The sequence below is a fragment of the Colletotrichum aenigma genome, assembly GCF_013390185.1.
Source record: "Colletotrichum aenigma strain Cg56 chromosome Unknown KSG_Cg56_contig03, whole genome shotgun sequence".
Lineage (NCBI taxonomy): Eukaryota > Fungi > Ascomycota > Sordariomycetes > Glomerellales > Glomerellaceae > Colletotrichum > Colletotrichum aenigma.
This window is the reverse complement of record NW_023500909.1, coordinates 1,040,318-1,065,638: the sequence shown is the minus strand read 5'-3', so window position 1 is coordinate 1,065,638 and position 25,321 is coordinate 1,040,318. Positions and strand designations below refer to the sequence as shown.

The window sequence follows — 25,321 nt, the reverse complement described above, 5'->3', positions numbered from 1 at the left end:
TCCCCCCGAGTCCCGGATGTGAGACTTTGTCGCTCTCGCAACAGAGTCCCAAGAAGGCGCAGTGATGGCATATTGCCAACGACGCTACTACTACCCTTCCTCCCCTGCCCCCCACGGGGCTAAATCCTCCAGCAACTGTTTCCTTTGGTCCTGGGCTTGTGATGGTATGTCGTCGACTGTCTCACCCTGTCGCCTTGACACCGATCATATGACCGTGGACTGTTGGTTTTGGCTCTTGGGGGGCGTTTGGGGAAATGGCTGGCTGGCTGGCAAAGTGAGGCGGGCGTAAGATGATATCACGAAGCGCCATGGTCAGTGTCGAGGTGTCTGCCAAATCGGTCGGTGGGCAGGATGCATGACACTAGGCGGGAGGTGATTGGTGGTATGGGCACAAGGGCGCGTCGTCTCGTCCCGCAGCTGGTTCTGGTTTTGCTCACATCTGATATCTGACAGGATGCGGGATGCTACGGCCCTTAGCGGGATCACCGTGTGATGTTGCCATTTTGTTTGGACTTGTTCTTTTCTTCTTCCTCGCCGTCCTTCTTCCCGTATTGGGTATCATTCGGCAGAACCCTGGATTAGCAAGGCTGGCCCGATGCAGAGTTCTTTTGCAAAAATACCCCTATATGCAGGGGATGCCAGCAGAATTCCTCCGTCCGCAGAGCTTGCCCCATCTGATGGCACGGTAGTCTTCTCTTGGATCCTGATCCCCGCCGGAAATATGTGAGCACTCAAGAGATGGTCAAGGCAAGGGCTCCACCCCCAATCGAGAATCCAATCGAGAATGGGCTTGAGGGAATATGCAGGCGGGAGATCGGGTCGTTGCTGTCGATGGCTGTTCAATCACCCCGGACGGGTTTAGAGCGAGGGTGGGATTGTTGTCACATCTCATCGATGGGCCTTTTTTGTCCTTTCAGTGGGTGACGTAAGACACGGGAATGAGACAACAGGGCCTGGAGTGCTCTACCAGGGGCGAGGGATTGGAGGATCACCAGTGGACGTTCTGTGGTTTTCTGTATCCGTACGGAGTAAGGTTGTGTTGGTCGTGTCTTGGAGGGGGGCAGGGCCCTATGAGGAATTCCGGTGAGTCGCGGGCGATCTCTGATGTTACTCTTGTTCTTGATTTAATTTATTGTTGGGCGGGGGCCCATCTCGGGGACACGCAGGGCCGGCCGGGGGTACGGGGAGGCGAATGTTGTTGTCGATTTGTGGATGCGCGGCCAGGGTTCGCAACTATTGAAGTGTGTGCGGTGATATAAAGGTAGGTAGGTGAGCTGCGGGAGATGTTCCTACTGCCGCTAGGGCGGTATTTCTTTTGTGGAATGTCCCTTGTCTCTAGGTGGTGGTCCCTGGTTAGCTGAGCACCCGTCTCTGCATTGATTTTGACAACGTTGAGGGGTGGCTGAGTGTGTCTCAGTTGGTTGAGTGAGGATTGCTCGCATTCTGACGATTTAGAGGCGTTTTGACCCGCGTGGCATGATCAAGTCGAACGGCTGATGAGAGTGGTGGAAAGCATGGCTGCCAGTTGTGAGGAAGCGAGGTGATGCATGGCGTGGTGCGTCTGATGTCGCGCACACCGAAGGTGAGAGGTGAGAGGTGAGAGGCGCCAGTACGGGGAAGGGCAGGCGTGAATGAGTTCGGGTAGGTGGGCGGCCAATGACGGGGGCTGCCTTCAAAACCTCGAAAGTCAATGCTGGCGGCTTAAAGAGCCCCGAGGTGCCGAACACGCGCCGATCTGACACTAAGTCCGGCGGGCAGGTGGCACGGCACGATACCAGCTGGGGGAAACGCTCCATTGGCGGGCCGGGGAGCATCCGCTGGTCTTCCGGCTGGGCGAGGGCCACCGTCCTCATTCACCACACTCACCTACACAAGCATGACAAGGTACCTTGAGGTAAGGCAAAGGTAAGGTAGGGGGGGACTGAAGACGCTTAGCCTCGGCGGCCGGCGAGAATTCCAAGACAGACCGTGTCAGCAAACGTGCAAGCAAGCCTCGAGCCAACGATGTCTTAATTCTGGCCACTTATTTCTAAACAAAGGTGAGATAACATGGGATACGTTCATTGGATTCCTAAGCGGGGGGGGGGGGGGGGGGGGGGTTCATACCATGTACCTACCTACTCACATACGCTCATATCAGCTCTCACATCATATCATGGAGTGAGATGAGATGCCCCTCATCTGATGAGAGCACAGCACCTAGTAAGTAGTAAGTAAAGTGTGAGTGAAAAGACTCGGTGTGACTGGAGAGTAAGTGCTTGCATGTCCCCAGTTTCCAGACTCCAGTCAATCAATGGTTGCACCATCTGAAATGCCCGTCGACCACGCGATAAACTCAGTGCCTTGCATCAGCAACCTACATACCTTACTTTGAGTACCCGCAACTCTCTCTCACACTAAGGTTGCTTAGGGTAGTGAAGGTACTGAAGGTAGGCAAGATGGAACACTAAATGAAAAGTGCCGCCGGCAGTGCAACACTCGATCGCTCGCTCGGTGGGGGAGACCGGGCTGCCCGCATTCCAATGTGATGCCAGTGCCCGCCCTTTGGCATTTCTTATTCGTTTCCTCCCGTATGTATGTACGCGTGCACCTTCACTAGCAATACTACGGCACACAGTCAGTTCCTCTCACCACTGCAGAGTGAGTACAGAATACTGGTACGTACCCATCTTTGGTATGCAGCGGTCCCCGCCCGTCCGCTCCGTTCGAGGTGCAACCTTCCCGAAGCGGCATCGAACTGGGTCATTTTGCCCACTGCAGCTTCGCGGTGTTTGGTCTTGGCAACTTGGCTCTTCTTCGCGTGCTCGTGTTTTCTGTGTCTTCTTGCCCCGATGCCGCATCCCCAGCAGCGAATGATTGAATCTCTCGCTGTTTACTCAGTGGTACTTTGAAAATCCAATTTACAACAGAGTCTTGGGAGCTGGATTATCAGACCAACTTTGGCAGGTCGTTATGGACGCTGAGAGTAGTCCGCCGGGCCGGGTTCTTTTGCAGCTTGCTTCCATGCCCCCAGCCAACCTTTTCTCAATGAAGTCAACCACTCACAGTCGCTGCCGAGACCAACGACCGTCATTGAAGCTGCGAAGCTCCAATCTTAAGTCGTCTTGGCACTCCGAGCACGACATGCATCGCCATGAACCTGTGCTGCTGCGACCGCCAGTTGGACCGCCAAACTCCATTAATCCTCGTGGAGCAGCAGCGGCAGCACCAGCAACAGGCAATGCGACCTGCCTGATGCGCCCCATTGCGAATGCTCCCGTTCAATCGCACGACCGCTGCACCTGCCGTCCGGGTTCTCGTCAATCATCGTCCGGGAAGCTATAAAGCCCGAGGGTTGCTTTTCGACGTGACCCGTCGTCCTCTCGAACTCTCCGCTTCTCGCTCCCCTCCCCCGCCAACCTCCTCGACCCTATTCGCGCCGCTTCTCCTCCGCACAGAACGAAGCACCGCAGACAGCAATGGCGCGTCTCCTCAACGCCGTCGCGGCAGCCACCGCCCTGCTCGTGGGCGTCGCGACCGCCATTGACCGCGAGCCCCACCAGCCCTCCGGCGGCGGCGACAAGATTGTCACCTGGAATGAGACCGTCGTCTCTCCCCGCTTCGGCGCCAGCGCCCGCTCCGTCAGCTGGCTCTCCGGGACCGACGATGGCCGCTACATTGAACAGGACGATGCCGGCCTTGTCATTGTGGACATCATCTCAGGCGATAACAAAACCTTTGTGTCTGCCGACAAGTTCCCTGCTGGTGTACATGAGTACTGGATCCGCCCGGACCTGAAGAAGGTGCTGTTCGCCACAAACTACACCAAGCAGTACCGCTACTCGTACTTTGCGGACTACTCCATTTTGGACGTCGAGTCCGGCGCCCTCCAGCCTCTGCTGCCCGAGGCGCTCGGAGATGTCCAATATGCTGAATTTGCACCTGTTGGCGACGCCATTGTAAGTTTTGGCCAATTGAGCACGGTCTTGCAACCTCCCAGCTTACACGATTGCAGGCATTTGTTCGCGGTAACAACCTCTACCTCAGCAAGAACGGCACCGTCTCTCAAATTACCAACGATGGCGGCCCGGATTTGTTCCACGGCGTCCCCGACTGGGTCTACGAGGAGGAGATCTTCGGTGGTCGCAGCACTCTGTGGTTCTCCCCCGACGGAGAGTACGTTGCCTACCTGAGCTTCAACGAGACCGGCGTCGAGACCTTCACCATCCCCTACTACATGGACAACCAGAAGATCGCTCCCCCGTACCCCAAGGAGCTGGACCTGCGCTACCCCAAGGTCGGTAGCACGAACCCGACCGTCCAACTCACCGTGCTGGAGGTCGGCAGCGAGAAGTCCACTCCCGTCACCATCGACGCGTTCCCCGCTGACGACCTCGTCGTCGGTGAGTTGAAGTGGGTTACGAAGAACCACACCAGCTTCGTCTACTGTGCCTTCAACCGCGTTCAGGAGCAAGAGAAGGTTGTTCGTGTCGATGTCGATGGCTACGCATCCCAGACTATCCGTGAACGTGACGGTTCCGACGGATGGCTGGACAACAACCTGGCCATCGAATACATCGGTCCCCTGCAGAACACCACCGACGCGTACTACCTCGATCTGTCCGACCATACTGGCTGGAATCACCTGTACCTGTACCCCGTCAAGGGCGGCGACGCCATCCCCCTGACCAGCGGCGAGTGGGAGGTTGTGGCTGTGGTCAAGATCGATACCGAGCGACAACTCGTATACTACCAATCCACCGAGCACCACAGCACCGAGCGTCACCTCTACTCCGTGTCTTATCCTGCGGGCACCAAGAAGGCGCTCGTTGACGACAAGGTCGACGGCATGTGGAGCGCTTCCTTCTCTGCCTCGGGCGGCTACTACATCCTCAGCTACCAGGGCCCCAACGTCCCCTACCAGGAGCTGTACGCCGTCAACTCCACCGAACCCATTCGCACCATCACCAGCAACGACGCCCTCGTCGCGCGCCTCAAGGAGTACAAGCTGCCCAACATCACCTACTTCGAGCTCACCCACCCCGACGGATACAGCCTGAATGTGATGCAGCGTCTCCCCGCGAACTTTGACCCCTCCAAGAAGTACCCTGTCCTCTTCACCCCCTACGGCGGCCCCGGCTCGCAGCAAGTCACGAAGCGATACCAGACCATCAGCTGGTCGGCCTTCATCTCCTCGGATCCCGAGCTCGAGTACATCACCTACACCGTCGACAACCGCGGCACAGGCTACAAGGGCCGCGCCTACCGATCCCTCGTCGCCGGCCACCTCGGCCGCCTCGAGCCCCTCGACCAGATCTGGGCCGCCGAGCAGCTGGCATCCAAGAACTCCTTCGTCGACGCCGGCAAGATTGGCATCTTTGGCTGGTCCTACGGCGGATACCTCTCAGCTAAGGTGGTTGAGCAAGACTCGGGCGTCTTCTCCCACGCGCTCATCGTCGCGCCCGTCAGCGACTGGCGCTTCTACGACTCGGTCTACACGGAGCGCTACATGAAGAGTCTGGGCGAGAACGAGGAGGGCTACAACGAGACGGCCGTTCGCAACCCCGCCGGCTTCAAGAACATTGCCGGCGAGTTCACCATCCTCCACGGCACCGGCGACGACAACGTGCACTACCAAAACGCTGCAGCGCTGATTGATCTGCTTGTCAGCGCCGGTGTGCCCAATGACAAGATGAACTGGCTCTCCTTCACCGACAGCGACCATAGCATTGCGTACAACGGTGCAAACATCTGGTTGTACAAGTACATGACCGAGGCGTTGTTCCGCGAGAAGAAGCGCTCCGGCGATCGGTTGGTGCACCAGTGGACCAAGAAGTCCGAGACAAGTTTCGACTTTGATCGGGAGTAGGCACGCTTTCACGGCAAGGCGTCAGTCATGAAATTCTTCTGTAAATACTTTCTAGCATGTTCTAATGAATAATTATTCCTATCAACTACCTTAAGGCTTTTTACACGCCATTGAGCACTCTGCTTCGAGGCTATGAAGATCAGGTGGTAATCACTGATCGTTTCCCTTGGTTAACACAGAGAAACGCTGTAGTCTCGGTAGAGAGGATGACGAGAACACTTGAGCCACCTGTTGTACTGTGACGGTCTACAGCGCAGCAAATCGTGAATCCCAAAAGGAAGTCACCCACCGACGAAATCAGCAGTCATTGTTCCTTGCCAGGCATCTTCCTGCCTTACATCCATTTTATTCGTGTGTAATTATGCTATGGCATCCAATGCCCAGTGAGGAAGGTCACGTCATCAGATCATTGCCGATTTCTTAGGTCCTCTTACTCTGGCAAGACCATGAGGCCAAGTGCATCTCTCACACATAAAAATCTGTGGGAATATGCTATACAACGATAAAAGTGGATAGAAGAGTGAGCATACGGCGGAAAGAGGGGGAACATCTCGATGTTGTCTCTACCACACTACGGAGGTCCCGGCAGAACAAGCCGAGCAATCCTCGTTAGAAATCAAAAGTAAAGCAATGCTTATATGTCAAGCTGGCGTCTGCAGCCGACCATGAAACGTGAATCAAATGTCCGCCAAAGGGGCCTCATAACAACAGCCCATGTTGCCCCCAAAACACCCAAGAATAACGCCAAACCTGAAATTCACACATCGGCAACTGCAAAAACACTCCTCGCCTCTTCGTCCTCTTCGTCACCTCGTTGCGTCACTTCATACTTAACCCGCCAAACACCCGATCCAGCTCCGCGCCCTGGTCATTCACCGGCATCTCGCTCGCGCCCGCCTGCCCCGCCGCCATCGTCTGCGCATCCTGCAGCTCCTCGCCGCCCGCGCGCTCCGGCTCGAGCAGCCGCGCGTCGCTGTCCAGCCAGCCGGGCGCCACGCGCCTCTTCTCGGCGAGCTCGCGCGCCTGGATGCGCTCCTCGAGTTCGCGCAGGTCGCGCTCGGCGTCCGCCTGCATCTTCTCGATGTGCGCTTGGAGGGCGCGGCAGGAGGCGATGATGTCGTCCGGGTGCGCGGCGTGGCCGGACTGCGAGACGACGTATTTGGGCTTGTTGCTGGCGTCGGCGGGTTGGGGGTTCGGGTTGCCGGAGTCGTCGGGGCCGGCGGCGGGGATGCCGGTTGCGGAGGGGGGGAGGGCGGAGGGCATCGCTTTGTAGTTGTAGGAGAGGGTTGTGGCGGTCGGGAGGGAGATGAAGGGGGAAACTGTCAGGGGAACCTGCTCGAGGAGGGGGTGGGAGCCTGGGGGGTTGTGTTAGCTCTGATAGTGTTGGCGATGGAGGGAGAGGGGTGACTGACGGTTGCTGTACATGATGGGCAACGGGTGGGCAGCTTTCCTTGTGGTTCAGTTGTAGAAGCGAGAGTCCAATTTTGAGAGGAAGAAGCCGTTATGAGGGACGGGGTCAGCTTTGGGAGAGAAGCATGTGGTCTTGCGTCGCGGCGTCTTGTGCCTGAGACCTGCAAGAGATTCGTGGAGTGTCTGTGTGGTGTTGGTGGTGACTGTCGTCCCCGCGACGGCACCGACAAGGCGGAGAGGTCGGTGTGGTGTGGAGAGCTCAGGCCCCTCCGAGCATGGAGAAGAGGTACGTATTCCTCAGCAGACCGCACAGGCACCTTACCGCCTTCCCTCTTTCCTCCTTTCAGATTACATCATCTTCAATGAGGTCTCAGAGATCACGTGCTGATAGCGATAAGAGCTCCCCTCTGCCAGAAAGCTGTGTTTCCCTCCAACGCCAACCCCACCATGTCGCCGTCGAAAGGGTCCAACATCGATTTAGCACAAATCCGGAAAGCCGTCAACATGCTGCCGGTCACCATCCGCACGCCGCCCGCGGTCGCGGACTATACCCCGATCGAGGAGTGGGAATCGCAGACCCCGCAGTCCTTCACACCCGAGAAGGCAGTATTGCATTTCCACCTTGAGGCCGCCAGGGCGTGGGTTCCCGCGTCGCAAAAGGGCGGCCTGGCCGTCGTGTTCCCTGCCGATGGCTCGACACCCGCGAGTGCCCCTGAAGGTGCGACGTTGAGGGATGCTGGAGAGGAGCTGGTCGAGCAGACTGTGTCGGTCTTTGTTACTTCAGAGTAAGCGATTCGACTACCTGGGACGCTCAATTGAGGTCGGAGATATGAAGCTGACTTGTGGATGCCAGGCAATTCATCATCTTCTCGTCAGCGGCGGGAGCAGGCGTCGGTATCTCGTACCCCGCAATCTCGATCCACGCCGTCAAGGCGGTCGGCACCATCGCCGACGACAAGCCGCTCCAGGCCATCTGGATGCAGCTCCAGCTCGCGGACGGCGGCGACGGCGACGACGACTACGACACGGTCGACCTGACCATCGTCCCGGGCCTGACGGACGGCGCGCAAGCGGACGTGCAAAAGTTCTACGAAGCGATCTCGACGTGCTCGGATCTGCACCCCGACCCGGCCGACGAGGACGAGGAGATGGACGACGACGCCGGCGGGCGCATCATCTTCGAGGGCGACCACGAGCCCGTGGAGGGGTACACAGGCGTGCTGCACGGCGCGGCGGACGGCGGGCTGCCGCCTTCGTTCCCGGGCAGCGGTGGCTGGATCACGGCGGAGAACGTGCACTTGCACTTTGACGCGGATGGGAACTGGATCGGCGGGCAGAATGGCGAGGAGGGCGGTGAGCTTGGGGAGGGCGCGGGAAGGGTCAGAGGCCACGATGAGGTCAACGGCAGCAGTGTGAACGGCCACGACGATCCCGAGAACAAGCGGCCGCGCGTGGATGAGCCATAGAGGGAGTGTGTTTGCGCAGTGGGGGCGGTTAGAGGCGGCATGATACCAAAAAAATGGGGACCTGGACTCAGTATGAGGTAGGAAATTCATTTTCTCAAAGTTTTTTTTGGCTCAGGCTGTTTGTGATGATTCCACATCGTACTTTTAACACCCGGGGCTTGGTCTTATTGGTTTCTTTATTCAATTGAGTGATTGTGCCATTTAAATTATGCTAATAGTTGTGTAGGTATATCTCGTTCCGTAATGTGTCCGATCTCAACACCAGAAACGACGCCCGCTGCCCCTGAAAATGATGGTTACAGTTAGAAAAATACAAAAGAAAGAACGAGGCCATCAAATCCTCAAATTGGAGCCGCTCCTGCTGGGCCCAGCCATTCCGTCGGACACCGTCCTCGGAGACACCTCCATCACCTTCAGCCTCGATCCTCCGCCGTCTTCTTCACTCTTCTGCTTCCCCTTGTCAACCTTTTCCTCCGCGTCGATCCAGGCCCTCCTCGTGGGACTCTGCAGCATCCCCGTACTCGCCCGCGCCGCTCCCCTCACCGCGCTTCTTGGCGTCGGGTTGAGCGGTCTGGGCCCCCTGATGATACTATTCGGCCGCCCCGCGTCCTCCTCCTCTTCGTTCTCGTTCTCCTTCTCCTCCACCGCCGTCTTCAGCTCATCCAGCCTCCCGCTACCGCCCGGCCGGCTCTTGATCACGGCGATGGAGTTCCTCGCGCCTTTGATCGACGCCCCGCGCGGGTTCCGCTTGGCCTTCTGGCTCTGGCTTAGGCCCAGCGACAGGTAATTCTGCCGCCCAATCTTGCTGATGCGGCTGTTGCTGCGATCCGGGCTGAAGCCGCCCCCGCGGAAGTTGGGCAGCGTCGGGCTGTCTGGGTCTGAGACGGAGGAGCCCGCGCTGAGGGTGCTCATCTGGCTGTTCATCCGCCGCAGCTGTGCTACTGTCGACTGCAGCCCCATCACGGCAAAGTCCCGGTGTTGGAAAGAGCCACGCTTCGGCGAACTGTTAGCTGAGGAGGAGTTGCTGTTGAGCACAATGGACGGGCACGAGGTGCTCGGGATGACCTTGTCGGTACGGTTGTCCCTTGGATTTGCTGGTTGGCGTGACAGCATGCGCTCGCGGATCGGGCTGCTGGCCATGCCGCGGCGCTTATACCGTCCTGGCGTGGGTGAGCCGTGTCTCGCCTCGCTGGGGAGTTCTGGGCTGGGGAGAGGTCGGCGCGTGGGTGAGTGCGAGCCGCGGCTGTCAAGGGAGTCTCGCGCTGTCGAGCGAAGGGTAGGGGATGTACCGGCATTTGTGAAGCCGCCCCCAGCGCTGCCCATCGCCAGCGCGTCGCGATTCGGCGATCCATGACCCGGTCGCAGGTTGAGAGGTGGCGGAAAGACGGGCTTCTGGCCAAAGGTGGCCCTCTTATTCGGCATCTCAGGGCGGCGATGGTTGTCTTCGGGAGAGGTCCCGGGGCTGGCTTTCATGCTGGCCACGCTCGTGCTAGATACCAGGAAGACGGGCTTCATCGACGCGACGCTCTTGGGACGTATCGTCTCCGGCGACGGGGCAAAGTCGTCCGAGGGCAGCATCATCGACAACCGGCCGCCGTCTCTATCCACCACGCTGCTCCGCTTCACAACGTCCAGCGGTCTTGGGACAGGCGAGTTGCTCGCCGACCTCGAATTGAAAGGGGGCTCGGTCAGCGTCTTTTCTTCCGGAGGCGAGATGCGTCGGAGGGGAGGCAGGCTTGAAGATTGCCGCTTCGGGCTCCTCGGCGGCACGATGGGTGGCGAGATGAACGGATCGCAGATGGCCGTGTCGATTGTCAGCCCCTTTGGCTTCCGGCCTCGTATGATGCCGCCGCCCTGGCCTCCCGTCTTGCTGTCGTCCTCCGGCTCGTTGAAGCTGTACAGCGTTGACAGTGACGACGACGCGTTGCTTCCGAGGGAGGCCATCGACATGCACCGCTCCTCCGCCTTTTCCCCTTTGTTCCCGGGAGACTCGTGATCCGACCGTCGACTAGGACTTGACAATCCTGTCGGCAACACGTGCTCAACCTCTGGCGTCGTCTCTCCGAATAGGCTATCTGCGTCCGAGACCGCTGATGACTGCGAGGTGTTGCGGCGGTGGTTATGGACCGGTGTCTGTATCAACACCGGCGCAACCATCCTCTTGTGCGGGCTCGGGGTGCGCGTCCTCTGCTGCTGGCGTTGCATTTGCTGCATTTGTAGCTGTTGCTGCATCTGCTGTTGATGCAAGCTCTGCCGGAATTGCTGCTGCTGGATTTGCTGTTGTTGTAGTTGATGCTGAAGTTGCTGCTGCGCACTCGCATCCAACGCCTGTCCAACATGGTGGATGACCACGCTCCTCTCCGGGGAAGACTCAAACTTGATCGGCGAGGGCGGCTTCGTTGGTGACCGCGGAACCATCCTCACAGGTGACCCCGATACCGACCGCGGCGCCATCCTGACAGGCGAACCTGATGCCATCCTGACGGGAGACCCCGATGCCATCCTGACAGGAGACCCCGATACCGACCGCGGAACCATCCTGACAGGTGATCCCGACGTCGACCCCAGCATCTTCACTGGCGACCCCGACTTTGTGGGCGATCCCCCTTTCGTGGGCGACCCCCTCGGCGTCCTGACGCTCGACCCCGCCGACGCCGAATTCGCCCTCTGCCGCGTCGCAGGCCGACTGTTGCTCGGCGTTCCATTCATCAACCTCTCCTCCGTCGACCGCAGGATCTCCGCCAAATCAGACTCGGTCGTCTTATGGCGCAGCCTTGGGAGTGGCGCCGGCCGCGGGCCCTGAGGAGACGGAGCCGGCACAGGGGGACCGCCCCTCGCGGCGGCAGCCAATCTCTCTGCGAGCTCGTACGAGGCCGTCCTCGGCAGCGGGATCCGAGGCGGGTTGCCCCTTGGCGCGGGCAGACTCACTGGCCGCGGCTGCGTGATCGCGTACTGGCCACCGCCGCCACCGTCGCCGCCCAGCTCGCTCGCAAACGCCTCCTCCTCCTTAAACGTCGAAAAGTCCGGCAGCGTGGGCGTCCGCAGGATGAAGCTGTCCCGAATACTCAGCCTGCGGTCGTCCTTCTGCACCCTCGGCCCGTGGATGGCGTCCTCGTCGATCCAGCTGTTATTCCTCCGCAGATACCCGCCGCGCTGCTGTCCGCCCTCCGCATCCGACGTCGTCCCGAACACGTTGAACGTCTTGCTCCGCGGGAGGCCGATGATGGACGCCAGGGACCGGTGCTGATGCTGCCGCCGCTGGTGCTGGATTTCGGCCATGTCCATATACGACCGGCTTCTGCCGTCGCGGCTTCCCGGCTTCGCTTTCGTGAGGCGGCGCGGGCGCGGGCTCGGCGTGCGCGGGGACCGGTCTCCAGCGTCGGAGGCGCCGCATTCTGCGTCTGTACGCGGCGAGCACGAGGCCGAGTTGGGGTTGCTGTTGGTGTTGTTCGAGCGGGCGGCGCCGCCGCCGCGGTGGCGGCGGCCTGCGAAGGCGACGAGGAGGAAGGCAAGGCAGATGAAGAGGAGAACGCCGCCGCCTATTGCTATTGCGAGGAGGAGCGGGAGGGTCATGCCGCTGGTGGCGGTTGAGGAGGCAGAGGGGGCGGCCGGTTGGGTTGTCGTGCCCGGGGCGTCTTCGCGGGGGAGGAGCGATGTCATTGTGTGAGCGCCGTTTCGTGAGTCGTGAGTATCTGGCGTAAAGGATTTGTGGTGTTGGAGGTTTTTACGCCCCTTGGCGAGAGGATCCGGAGAGGGTCAGAGTTGGTGAAGAGGTGATGAGGCTGCGAAGAGAGTTCTCATGATTTGACAATGGCTGGTTTGGCGTTCCCCTACTTCTCTCCCACAAGTACAAGTTGTTTCTCGGTCGATGTATGATAGAAGTCCAAATTGGAAAAGGATGGGGAAAAATCACAGAGAGAAAGGAAATTCAGATAACGGTGTGTAAACAGCCCAAAGAATGGGCAAAACGGGCTAACCCTCGAAGAAGGTCAGGCAGCACAGAGGCACAGAGGAGGGGATGCAATCACAAGATGCTGCTGTGTTGTTGTTAGCTTTCCAGGACGCCCCATGAAATGAAAGATGGCTGGGCTTGCATTTCTCCCAAAGAAAATACACCTTCCAGCACCCGTGACAGGCTGGCTGGTTTGATGGTAGGTCTTTCTCTCCATGTTTTGACATCAGTTCCCCAAAAAGAGAGATGAAGTGGTGGTCTCAGTCTAATCAGTCTTGTCTGGAATGCGTTTCCAGTGAGTTGTCCTGGGGAATGCATTCCAATAGAGGGATGGGGACGGGCAGGAGGGCAGAAAAAAGACAGCCTGCCCGCCCCCCCCCCCCCCCCCCCGCGAGACCAGTTGCAACAACTTAGAAAAGTCTTAGAACGCTCGGAACCGCGGGAGGCCGACAAGAACGTGATGCAATATGAATTCGCGGTCCGGGCTGGGTGGCGGTCGTTGGTTTTGGGAATAGCCTCGCCGGGTGCTGGCATGCGGGCGCGGCTCGATGTCATCTGTGTTAGATGAGCTGACATTGCTCTTGGCTTGGGCGGTAAACAACGGCCTTTCTTGGGCAAGGACGACACACTTTGGTTTACTATTTATGTTTTGCCATCTTTCTGAAATGGTGTGGATGCCCTTTTTGCTTTGATGGTCGGGTTCCTTGGGGATTTATTACGATCTGGCCTTGCCGCTCCCCCTTGCATCCAGCTCCCGCCCATCTTCATCTTCGCATGTGACCTCCCACTCTACAACCACTTCATCGCCCGGCCCAAAGACCTCTTCTTGCACTGCACCTCGTTGATCCTCAGCGCCGCCGTATCGTGACTCGCAATCTCAACCGTGACCTCGTCCTCGAACACGCCCAGATCCTTGCCCGTCCACATGTCGTGCACCGCGTACTTCTTCCCGGCCTCCAGCCCCGGCACCTCGCCGAACACCACCGTCTTCTCCTCCGTGCCCTCCAGCGTGTTGAGCACAAACACATGCGTCCCCTCCACGCTCTCCCCGGCCCAGAACTCCGCCGGGTGCGTGATGTTCCACGTCCCGTCAGGGTTCACCCCCCACTTGTACGGCTGCGCCGCCTGCCCAAACACTCCGTCCTGGTTGAACGCCACCAGCTCCTTGTTAACCAGAATCTCCAGCACCTCGGACGCGATCCCGTCCAGCCGCGTGCCGATGATCAGCGGGCTCTTCAGCGCCGCCCAGAACGCAAAGTGGCTCCGGCTCTCCGCCACCGTCAGGTTGCCGTTCCCGACCTCGAGCATGTCCCAGTCGCCGTGCCCCCAGAACCCGTTGACCTGCGCCGACGACCAGAACGCCGCGTGGTTCAGGATCGGCATCAGGCCCCACGACCACTGGTGCTGGCCCAGCCACTCCGGGTAGATGTCCCCCCACATGCGCCAGCTGTGGCCCGTCTCGTTGCCCCAGGCCTCGACGTGCGCGTGGCCCCACGCGCAGAGGGAGTACTCGATCGTGCGGTCCTGCGCGAGCAGCGCGTCGCGCATGCGGCGGTAGCGCTCTGCAGTCTGGGAGGTCGACCAGTCGTAGCCGGCCGGCGCGGGCAGGCCCGTCTTGGAGTTGACCGGGTCGCCGTTGTCTTGGTTCTCGTTCGGCGGGCCGCCGAGCCAGAGCTCGGGCACGTATTTCCAGTCGTCGAACCAGGACTCGGGGACGTTGCAGTTGTCGTACTTGAGGTCTGTCGGTGTGTTAGAGGTGATGTGTGCGGCTGAAGAAGTGTAACAGAGTGAGACGGTCTGGGGAGGGAGAAGATGGTGCAAGGGGGGTTTGTTTGATCGTGGGGAGAGGGAGAAGGGGGTTCGTAGGATATGACGGAGGGGGAGAAACTCACAGTCGATGCCCCATTTCGCAAACGTCGCGGCGTCGATTTCCTCGTAGCCTAGCGATCCCTCATACCCGCCACACGTGGACGTCCCTGCAAGGAGTATGTCGTCAGCCATCAGGTCGTTGTCACATCCCAAACACTAGCCATCGCAGCATTCCCTCCTTCCCAGAGCCTCACTTACACCCCTCCTCACACCGCGTCGCGCGTCAAGATAACGCCTCCAAGCTGCCCTTCACCGCGTCTGTCGAAAGAAACCAGGGGACAAAGAAAGAACTAACCAGCATCGCTGTAAATCCCAACCTTCAGCCCCATCTCGTGAATCCGATCAACCATATGCTTCATCCCCAGCGGGAACTTCTCCGCGTCCACCACAATCTCCTTGGTCACATTATCCCGGCGGAGCTCCTTGTCGCTCCAGCAGTCGTCGATGTTGACGTACTCGTACCCCAGCTCCTTCAGCCCGAGGTCCACCATCAGCTGCGCGACGCCCACGAAGATCGTCTCGTTGATGTCGCACCCGAACTCATTCCACGAGCTCCAACCCAGCGCCGGCAGGCGGCCCGTCACGCCGTCGCGCGAGACGAGCGCGCTGGCGGGGCCCGTGGCGGCGAGGGGGAGGACGACCTTTTGGGCGCGCATCCTTAGAGGGGAGGAGGGGCAGGTCTGTGGTTCTGGTTTGTAAGTGCTGGTGAACACAGAATGGCCTCGTCGCGAAGAAGGAAGAGGACTGCGCCGGTGGGATGGAAGGAGAGAGTAGGGTGAGGATGGGTTCTTCATATACACCACCGCCAGTCCCCTCATCAAGCGACCTGCGTGAATAGCTTCAATGCCAAGGGAACAGAATGCAACATACCCCAAAACCGTCCCAGTCCCATTGTCGTGCCACCATCCCCGCAATGACCAACAACACCACCACTCCCGCGACCTTTGACATCACCTCTCGGCCCATTGCTTTGTCTGATTGCTGCTCCCCGCCGGTGTGCTGAACCAGGGTACTGGGATCAGGAAGGGTTACGGTGAGGGGTACTCTGTATCGACGACCGAACTCACGGGCAGCTACAGTTCATCCGCTGAGGGGAAAGGAAACAAATGTCAATTGTTGGTGGGCGACCCAGGAGAAATGCAACGCCATCAGCGGCCCAGGCCAGATACGCGGAGGATCGCCGTCCGAGGAAAGATGGGGGGATGCGATGCGGGGTTGGAGCCTGCACGTCACGCAACGTAGTTAAAGGCCAAAAAAGCGTCGGCCGTCGGATACGTTTACCACAGGAAAGCTGCAGCGGGGTTTGCGACCGACGACGTACAAGATAAAAAAACGGCCCGCTCCCATGGCGTCGGGAATGGCGTCGTGTGATTCGATTGAAAGAAAACAACTACTGCAGGCCAAAATGCATGGCCGTTGAGCGATCCTGAAGCGGTCTACGCCATGGCGGAAAAGCGGCGGAGTAAACGTCCTGATGCTTGGCTCGACGACGTCGCTTGTCGGAATGGCGGGAGAGGGGAAGCAAGTGCGGGGAACCATGGAGATGGTGTAAAAGTTGGATCATCACAGAGCGGGCACAAGGGGATCAACAGTCTCTACGCGGATGTATGGTCAGGTGGATGCCGTGAATGGGAATATCTTCAAACGACATTGAACAAGAGGTATCTCTCAGACATAAAACGCCTACAGGATGATGATGATGATGATGCACTGAGTCGTTACGAAAGCAAAAGCGAAAAGCAAACCACAAACACCGCCAATCAATGGCTACGACGACGGTCCCCGACTACGCGCAGCTCACGGACGTCCACCGAGAAGAAAAACAGAAAATGCAAGAACCTGAACTTGATGATTTGCCGCCTAATGATCACCATATCTCATGACGCAGGCCATACCATGCCCATACCTTGCTAACTACCTCCAGAAAAAAAGATGCGTCTGCTCATAATGTCCAGACAACAACAAAAGGTTTCCATCAGCAAGATGCGGGAAAACCAATGGGGAGCCAAATCATTTCCGTGGTAAGGGTTCCTTTTGCTGAGGAGAAACGGACGTTGCATCCTGATGCTTGTCCTGCACAAACGCGATCCCAAACCCTAATTTTTTCGCAACCCATAACCGAAATGGGGACGACAGTCCCAGAAAATCGAGAAAGCAACGAAGCCACTTAGAAGTGGTGGCGACGGTGGTGGTGAAGGTGACGAGCACGCATGGCAGGAGACGTGGGAGTCGCCGTGACCGTCTGAGTGGTCGTGATGTCGTCGTACTCGGTGACGTAGACAATCTCCTCCTCCCAGTAGATGATCGACACGGTGTGGCCTTTTGTGATGGTCTGAGTGGACACGAACTTGGGGGTCGAGGTGGGAGCCGAGGTGATGGACTCGAAGATGGGAGTGGGCGTCTGCTCGGGGGCGCTGGTAGCAGAAGCCTCCGAGGAAGCAGCCTCGGCAGCGACTCCAGAGGCAGTGCCGTAGCCAGCCTTGCCGCTCTCGTGGAAGACCTGGCCGGGAAGAGGGTTGGCGGTAGCAGTCTTGCCGGGAGTGTAAGTGAGGACAGGGACGGTGGGAGTGATGATGGCCGTGGGCTTGATAGAAGAGCTGGCAGAGCCGCCAGAGCCGCCCTCAGAGGAGCCGTCACCGAAGGTGATGGGAACATTGCCGGGAAGGGCAGTGTCGGGGCCAGTGACGTTCTCAGAGGAGAGAATGGAGGGAATGCTCATGTGGCACTGCTTGACCTGAGCCTCAGTCTGAAGGTCAAAGATGGCGCAGTCCTCAATGCGACCAGAGCCGTTGGTGCAGGTGTCAACGGCCTCCTGGAGGAAGTCCTCATCCCAGCCGGACATGAAGTCACCGTGGTATCCGTAGCCCTGGGTGTCACCGTTGGCAATGACGAAGCGGCCAGCACGGTCCTTGAAGGCGTAGGTGTTCCAGATGGTCTCGTACAGCAGGTTGGGGGTGGAGGTCTCGAAGCCCTCGGGGCAGGTACCGTCAATGACAAGGTCAGGGTAAGCCATGTGGGACTTGTGGTCAGTGGAATCGAGATCCTTGCCGTTCCAGCAAGAAGGGAACATCATCTCGAAACGCACACCGTTGGCGCAGTTGGCATCGAGGTAGGCCTTGTCGGGCAGGAAGTGGCGGTAGAGGGTGCCCTCAGGAGCGCGAGCGTAGTTGAGGCAGTTGAAGCCAACAGCGCGCTGCTCGAGGACGGACTGCTTGGTCTGGCCAAGCGCGGCCCACTCAGACTTCTGGGGGTCGGGCTGGGAAGGGTCGCCAGCGGTGTAGTTGCGACGGTCAGTGTCGCCAGCAACCATGCGGAAGCCAGGCGGGAATGCCTTGATATTCTTTCCATTAAGAAGATAATACCTGTCCATGTTAGCATGAGACGCTCAGTTGACAGTTGTAGGATTGCAGGACTTACGCAAGCATTCCGCCGACTTGCTCGACAATCTCGAACTCGCCAGTGGCAGAGTCCTGGAAGTAGAGAGCAGGAGTCCAGTAGGCGGACTTGTCCTGGGTGACACGGCACGAGGTGCAGTCAGCGCCGGTGAGGGCAGCGAAGTCAGCAGAGGGCGAGATGCCTGTCTTTGTGTTAATCCATGTGCCAAGCAAGGCAAAAGGGGAATCATACCGCTGGAGCCGTGAATGGCGTGGACGTGAGTGGCAGCCTCGCCAGGGTTCATGAGAGGGTCAACACGAGCGAGACCGACACGGCCCTGGCACTCCATGCGCCAGAAGGCGTCAACAGAGCTGACGAGGAGGGCGCCGACGGAGACGGAAAGCTTGATGGCGTTGAACTTCATCTTGACTGATTTGAAGTGGTCGATGGAGGGTATCAGAGATAGAGTAAGGGGGGTAAGAAATGATGATACGAAAGATGGGGTATCAAGGTAAGGTATGCCGATGCGACAGAGGGTCGTTGGGTTCCAAAAGGAAAAAGGAGAGTGAGTACGCGATGTGGAAATTTGCCGGTTGGAAAGAGTCTGAAATCGCTACCTGAGCAACCAAAGGTCTCTTAGACAATAAAATATTGAATGAGAGTCCTGGTTCCAAAGTCCAGTTGGAGTGCAGAGAAGAACGAACCTCGCAAAGGTCGAGGCGCGCAAACGATACTTGGTGATCTTTCGGTTGAGGTGTTGTGGGTTGTTTTTGTGAAGGTGGAGGAGAAAGTTGTTGACGCGAGAGAGAGAGGTGGGAGATTTGAGAGGCACCAGGTCGGCGTGAGATCGAAGAAGGGCGGGTGTGTGGGGCTAAGCGAGGCGCTAAAGGGCGGTCGAGGTGGTGAATGAAGCTGTTGATGGAAGGAGGTAGGTCGTGGGTGTTCACCGAGCCTTCCTTTTTTGGACCTTCCTCAACGAGTTGACAACACACTTTGTTGCTTCTTTGACGCTGTTAGGAGTGAATCAGAACCTTCTAGACGAAAGAGATTCTGATTTTCAGTGACTGATTTTTCCTAGCACGTGACGTGGGTTTGTTGTTTTGATGATGATGGTGGAAGGTGCGTCGTCGGTGAGGGTGGTGATGGCTAGACCTCAATATTGTCCAATAAGGGCCGGTTGACTTCGACGCTGCGGAGATGCGACTTTTACGTTCTTGTCTCGCAGGCACAGAACCAAATTGGGTTTCCGGCGTTTGATGCCCAGCACCTCAGTCAGAGTCCTAAATTGAGTGGTGGTGAGAGCAAGGAGTCGCTTTTCGGTGAGGCGGGTCGGTGCGGGAGTACGTCTAAGACGAGATGCGCGATGCGTCGTTTTGGCGGTAGAATCTAGCGGAGTGGGTTTACGAGTGCGTTGAGTCCTCCTCTTTTACAATCTACGCTTGATACGAGTGACCGTTTTACGCAGTTCGGGGTTGACGTCGGGCGACTTGGCGTGAGGCGGTTTGCGATATGACGCTGTCGGGGTTCGTGTAAGACGATGTCTGGCGATGACACTGGCCGAGCGGGAAGGGAACCTGGGATCGAAGCCGCGCAAGAAACCGGAGGCTGGGAAAAAACCGATAATACCACAAGAAGGTAGTCTCGAAGTCGATCAGCAACGGCTGTCTTTTTTTGCAAAAAAGTCGAGTCAAGAAACGAATGCGATCAACACACACACAAACGGGGTCCAAGAGAAATGAACGTGCAAGACCTGCAAAAGGCAGCAGGGACTTGAAGCCAAGAAAGTAGCGGGATCCGCAAGTCGGTATTTCGGGAGGAGGGAAAAAAGAATGGCTGAGGGCGACGAGCTGGAGAGCAAGCCACGAGATCAAAAAAGAGAGTGAGAGAGAGCGAGCGGCGGCGAGCGAGTAAGAGAGTGACTGTCAGAGACCCCGTGAAGGTGACGGATGGAGGGGGAGGGAAGGAGGGGAGAAGAGAGACTGGAATGGAAGTGGTGCAGAAAGAGCACCGGGAGTGAGGGTCTTAGGTAGGAATCAGACGGCCGAAGGCCCAGGTGGAGAGACATGGCTAGAGGATATGGACAATTCGCATTCTGCTGGGGGGATGGGTAAATGGGGGCCGCTCCGCTGCTGCTGGGTCTGCTGGGTGAGGGTCACGGTGTGAGGAGGTGGACGAGGTGGACTCCACGAGATGGAAGGCGGCCCACGGTCGGGTGCCGCCTTCCACGCCCCTTGAGTGCCGGGGGTGTGTTAGCCACGGACCACGGTACTCACCCCCGGCCCCTTCCCTGCCTACCCCCTTCCTAAAAAGGCGACAGGGGGTACATGGAAGGGAACGAAGGCAGGCACCACTTGCAAGTCAAGTCACACCTTTCCTTCCTTCGACGACGAGCGACACCGAAGTCTGATTTTCGTGGCTAGCCATGGTGCCTTCGTGAACCATCTCCATTGACAATACTTTTGCGAACTTGGATCGAAGCTTTTCTGGTTGGGCATCATAACAGCATCGCGATGCTTCGCAGACATCCAGTGAAGCATAAACATAATTTTTCATCGTATTGGATGTGGCTAGGGTCAAAATCTTGAAGAGCCATCTCCATTGATCACCATTTGACCTACGGAGCAGGTACCTAGGTACCTACCACACAAGGCACCTGCCTTAGCCACCAGGAGGAACGGCCGACGGGAGGCAGGTGGAAGCCCAGATTTGACCAGTTTGGCCTGACGGGTTTGATTCAATTTGGTTTGGTTTGGTTTGGCCTGGTCAGGTCATCAGGACAGACCAGACCAGGAGAGAGTGAATGAGTGACAAGGACAGGCAGACAAATAGCGCATCTCACTGTCAATGCTCGTCCTTTTCTTCGCGAGTGACGGGGATCTAGAGACCACAATTGGATCTGTCTGCCAGTGTCGAGCGACTGTTCATTCGCGATTCCCTGCCTTCAATTAATCTGTCGGAGTGTTTCCTGGCGATCGTTGGAAAAAACAAGCCCACTGTCGTCGATGCAACTTGCTTCTCTCGGCTCCCTTTGAGGGTCCTCGACGCAGGATCAGCAGCCAAACTCTGGCTGACAGCGGGCGACAACCGCCTCCTGTCTCCCCGAGGCCCAAGATGCAGCCGCTAGAGTCTGCAAAATGCCGCTACCCTGCCATCTGGCCGCGGCATCTTACGGCGATATGCCCCAGGGTAGCGGTCGGGCGAACCGTGTGGGAGGGATCGCTCTCCATGTGGGCTGGAATAGATTAAGGTACTGCTTCAAGGGGCCGGGCCAGCGCGACGCGACCAGGATCCTGCTGGCTGTGCCACAGGGGCCGCCTTGGTACAAGCCTCCAGTACCTCTCCAGGACTGTGGCAGTTACAGTTTACTGCTCACTCAGTGTTGCAATCAGCCAGTCCAGTCATTCTTCTCACAGGCTGACTTGCCGCTGGCCCCCTCATGTCACCAGGCGAGCCAAACATCGTTTCTGTGCTTGTATTCCAAACGACGGCGCTCACGGACGTCGAGGAGAACCAAGTGAAATGTGGAGGAGGTGACAGGCGAGGTCAGGCGAGGAACGAAGCGAGAGGCAAAAGGTTAATGCAAAAAAGAAGGCAAAAAAAGACGCAGAAAATGTGAGAATTCAGGAGTCGGAACTGTTTCCCCCCATGCTCCTCCCATATGGTCCCCATCGGCCGAGCGAGCGTGGGAAAATTTGTCAAAAGTACGCGTACGTCGTCAGGTTCACCGTAAAGGCTACGGGCATTGCAGATTGCTCACTGTGCTAGTGTATCCGTAAGGCCGGCTACCGGTATTCGTAATGCGAGATAAAATGAGATGAGATGTGAGGCTGCGAGTGACGGTATGTTTTTTTATCGACTGTGCCGTTGCATGATGTGCTGGCCGGGGGGGGGGGGGCACACACGCTGAATGCGGTGACGATGTGCGCTGAACAGCTGCGATGCGACGATTGCGATATGTTCGGCAGCCCGCGCCGTTTGCTGGCCACAGCGTCAGGGGAGGTTTGGTTTGGAGCCAGTTTGTCGTAGCTAGCTGCCTCATGTTGCTTCAAGATGCGATTTAGCAATGAAGACGTTCTTTTAGCAAGTTTGGCCACCAAGATTGGGTTGCGGCAGCGTCCTCGTGCATGGCTTCAAGCAGCTAGCACCAACGGTTTGGCGCGAGTTGTGAGGGACCGGCGTCGTAGCCGTCTCCTCGGGGCGTACCGGTCGGTGCACACGAATGAGAAGTGAAGAACAGAGAAAGTGCCGCGAGTGGCTTCAGAGTGACACACGCGATATGCAGGTACAGGACGCTGCATCCACAGCTAAATGGGCGAAATGTCATTTGGTTGGGGGTCCCTCCATGGCTGCATGCAACTTCACATTGCGACTCCATTGCGACGCCCACTAAAGATGGGGGAGAGGCGAGGGCGGCACTCGGTGGACACGAACGAAAAAGGGAAGGGAGCAATGCGAAGCCAAGAGGAGGGAAGGAAGGAAAGAGGGATTCCCAAGAGGAAGCCCCTTCTTTCTTTCCAATGCGAAGATCTGCGGCCAATGACACGGTGGGAAGCATTCATCCGGTGTGGGAAGAGCGAAAAGGAGCGCGAGAAAAAGAGGGCAGGAGGGGACTTTGAGGGGCAAGAACTCACGAGGGCCGTCGCTGAGTGGCCAGTCGCACTCCCCCCCCAGTGTCTCCTCCTTCCAAGACGCAGGAACCACGGTAGGCACGTTGGTGGGCGCCCCTGTGCCCCTTTCGAAGGCGCGGGCCTAAGAGGGGCGGGAGGGGAGATCTTGCACTACCCCTTCGCCCTGATTGGCTGCCGAATCAGATGATCAGGGAAGCCCCTGCCCCTGCCCTTTAGAGCCAATGGGGACTGCCACCACTCGACAGAGCAGCAGGTGGGGCCGGGCAGGCGGCTGGGATCTGCGCTAAGGTAATGTCAGGCATCTGCACTTGCACTTGCGCTGGCTGGCACACCGGAAAGTCCCTCCAGCAGCTGCTTCGGCACCAACACCAGACAGACAGGTGCAGGCGCCGGCTCCGAACTCCAGAGACATGGACATGGCCGGGCATGCGCTGGGCAGCGGCAGCGGTCTGCCAAACCCCTGCTGGCGGTGACTTCATTCGCACCAAGGGCACCACTCCGGCTTCACTTCGACCTCTCACGGACATTAGCCACCCCCGGATCATGCCCTCTTGGCCCTCTTTAAGATGGAGTTCGAATCAATACACGGCAGCCACGGCATGGCAATCGCCATTGGTGCATGGAGATGGGTTCATCTGAATCCTCCATCTTACCTCCAACAAGCAATCAGAACAAAATTGCGCCGGGCCGAAACAATGGGCAAGACAAGGCGGGAGATCATGTCTCTCCTTGCTATTAGGTCATCCTACCGAGAACCCTTCGTGTTCCTCCGCCAGGTACGGGTCAATGGATGGATACACACGCGCCTTGGCCGTAAATCAGATCAACATCCCGCCGTGCGTTCTCGTCTGCCAGGAACGAGAGACAAACTCCATGAATGTTCCGAACGAGCCAGGGAACTACCAAGGAGGGACCACAGCAAGGCCAAACGTCATTTCAATTCCAAAGGAAACAGCCCTTTGGATCCTTTACGGCGCGGGGTGTCAACGGCTGAAAAGTCGTATCCCGTTCTGCGCATGTCATTGGGAGACGCGGCATGCATAAGCACGGCAGCAATAGCTGGCCCTCGCACGACAGCGCTTAGCTGAGAACGACTCTCGAACCGCTGGCTGTGCGCGCGGATAATCGATAACCAAGAATCCCATGATCCATCGCATCGCACCGTGAAAACTCAGCATGTCCTCCTGCGCACGACAGCCCCTTCTGGAAACACCTCTCCTCTCATCTTACTCGAGGCAGTCGTTGTCACTTGGCACCTTCGTGAGACTGTGCCTTGCGCCCCTCAGTGGCTGGGAGAGCCAAAAGGAAAATCGCACGAGGAGAAGCAAACATTCCAGCCGTGCCACGATGCCACCGGCTTCTTCCAACAGCTCCCGCGGCGCCACCTTTGCTTCTTCGCCTTCCATTTCAACGGCCGGCAGTCTCGGCAGATCACCATCCCGCCATACCAGTCAGCCCGTCCAATCGTCGATGGTCTGATGCCGTTGCTTATACGAAGAGCGTGTCTTACAGGTGCGACAGACATTGTCCTCCGCGAAGCTTTTCTCGATCGTCAGTAATGTCGTCGCCGCTGATCAACCGCGAGTCGCGTTCGGGATTATCACTATCTGGACTATCAGGGGTGCCATTCTTGGATATCCAGACTGACGTGGACACAGCAATTTTAGCAACGTCCCGCGATTCAGCATTCAGCCTGTCAGCTTCGCGCTCAGCCTTTTCCCCTGATCGCCCGCCTCCAGGGATGACCCCAGCCCTCGATATTCGAAACGAGTTTCAGCCCTTCGCTAACGGGGGCAATGCGCCAATCATCCGAACTCTTCCAAAAACGATCACAGTGGCCAAGGCCTGTCGTCCCATTGATGTTCAATGCAACTGGCATTCCCCAGAGGGCCTATTGCAAGGAATTCCCTCCGTTTGCGCTTCCAGCCAAACAGCTCCGTTTGAACCATCTGCCTCTGAGAGTCAAATATCAAACTTAGAGAGGGTGCTTGTTTCTCTTACATCGAAACGGTTGTTTGCTGTCATGTATCAGACGAAAGCCAAGAAGAGTCCCTTGAGCCTTTCAACGCATATCTCGGATCCCTCTTGATATCACACTCTACGTTGCGAATGGAAGAGGCATTTGCCCAATACCCAACGCTAGAGTGATTGCACGCTTCCGCCTCTGCTTGTCGCTCATCTCAGACCGGCTTGCCATCATCAGACAGATGAGTGCTGTGATATTGACTGGCCGTTGTTAATGATGAAACGGACTTTATTCCGCGTGCGACGTCGTTCGTCAAGCCATACCACGTAACACTTCCATCGCGCCCCGTCTGACAGCCAGTCCGACCCGCGTCATTTGAATGACAGTCCGGCCGGCTTCCCACCCGGCAAGCAACATCCGCCCATTGTCGTGCCCACCAGTGGGTGTGCACGATGCCCTTGGCATTCGAGATGACTTTTGGTTATCTTCATCGGCAAGGTCTGTTCAGGAGATTTGACGACTGTAGGGAAGTGGCCTTTGGCATTTGCGGAGGAATTGCTTCTCGACAGAGACCCAGATCTGCGCGGCACTTTTCGGCCGATTGTGCCGCAATTCAGTCTTACGGCAGCAATAGCCTGAAGGCCCGGGGTTTCGAAGTGATTGAGCTGCATCATCACCCCTTCTGACCGCCGCCAGTCTCAGGAGCACCAGCCTGGCGTGAAGTGGCTAGTGCCCGGAGCCACCACTCCATGGGATCATCGTAGCTCAGACATGCATTGTGTGATCTCCATGGCGAAGTCGACTGCG

General features: G+C 57.9%; 6 protein-coding genes across 6 annotated transcripts; 2 read left to right on the top strand and 4 right to left on the bottom strand.

Annotated features, from left to right (window-relative positions):
* Positions 1 to 3,458: 3,458 nt before the first annotated feature.
* Positions 3,459 to 5,848, top strand: dpp4 (putative dipeptidyl peptidase 4; the record flags this gene model as incomplete). The annotated part of the gene is made up of 2 exons (XM_037319507.1): positions 3,459 to 3,938; positions 3,995 to 5,848. The coding sequence occupies 2 exons, from the start codon at positions 3,459 to 3,461 to the stop codon at positions 5,846 to 5,848; spliced, it is 2,334 nt and encodes a 777-aa protein (XP_037181239.1).
* An 819-nt stretch (positions 5,849 to 6,667) lies between these two features.
* On the bottom strand, positions 6,668 to 7,111 carry CGCA056_v004251 (uncharacterized protein; the record flags this gene model as incomplete). The annotated part of the gene is made up of 1 exon (XM_037319506.1): positions 6,668 to 7,111. The coding sequence occupies one exon, from the start codon at positions 7,109 to 7,111 to the stop codon at positions 6,668 to 6,670; it is 444 nt and encodes a 147-aa protein (XP_037181242.1).
* Positions 7,112 to 7,705: 594 nt separating this feature from the next.
* Positions 7,706 to 8,724, top strand: LOT5 (the record flags this gene model as incomplete). Its single annotated transcript, XM_037319505.1, has 2 exons — positions 7,706 to 8,043; positions 8,112 to 8,724. 2 exons carry the CDS (start codon positions 7,706 to 7,708, stop codon positions 8,722 to 8,724), a joined length of 951 nt encoding a protein of 316 aa, XP_037181241.1.
* A 333-nt stretch (positions 8,725 to 9,057) lies between these two features.
* On the bottom strand, positions 9,058 to 12,384 carry CGCA056_v004249 (uncharacterized protein; the record flags this gene model as incomplete). Its single annotated transcript, XM_037319504.1, has 1 exon — positions 9,058 to 12,384. The coding sequence occupies one exon, from the start codon at positions 12,382 to 12,384 to the stop codon at positions 9,058 to 9,060; it is 3,327 nt and encodes a 1,108-aa protein (XP_037182174.1).
* A 1,081-nt stretch (positions 12,385 to 13,465) lies between these two features.
* aglB (putative alpha-galactosidase B) lies at positions 13,466 to 15,201 on the bottom strand (the record flags this gene model as incomplete). The annotated part of the gene is made up of 3 exons (XM_037319503.1): positions 13,466 to 14,415; positions 14,569 to 14,652; positions 14,841 to 15,201. 3 exons carry the CDS (start codon positions 15,199 to 15,201, stop codon positions 13,466 to 13,468), a joined length of 1,395 nt encoding a protein of 464 aa, XP_037182175.1.
* A 1,511-nt stretch (positions 15,202 to 16,712) lies between these two features.
* On the bottom strand, positions 16,713 to 18,344 carry CGCA056_v004247 (uncharacterized protein; the record flags this gene model as incomplete). Its single annotated transcript, XM_037319502.1, has 3 exons — positions 16,713 to 17,907; positions 17,963 to 18,122; positions 18,173 to 18,344. 3 exons carry the CDS (start codon positions 18,342 to 18,344, stop codon positions 16,713 to 16,715), a joined length of 1,527 nt encoding a protein of 508 aa, XP_037182182.1.
* Between the last annotated feature and the right edge of the window lie 6,977 nt (positions 18,345 to 25,321).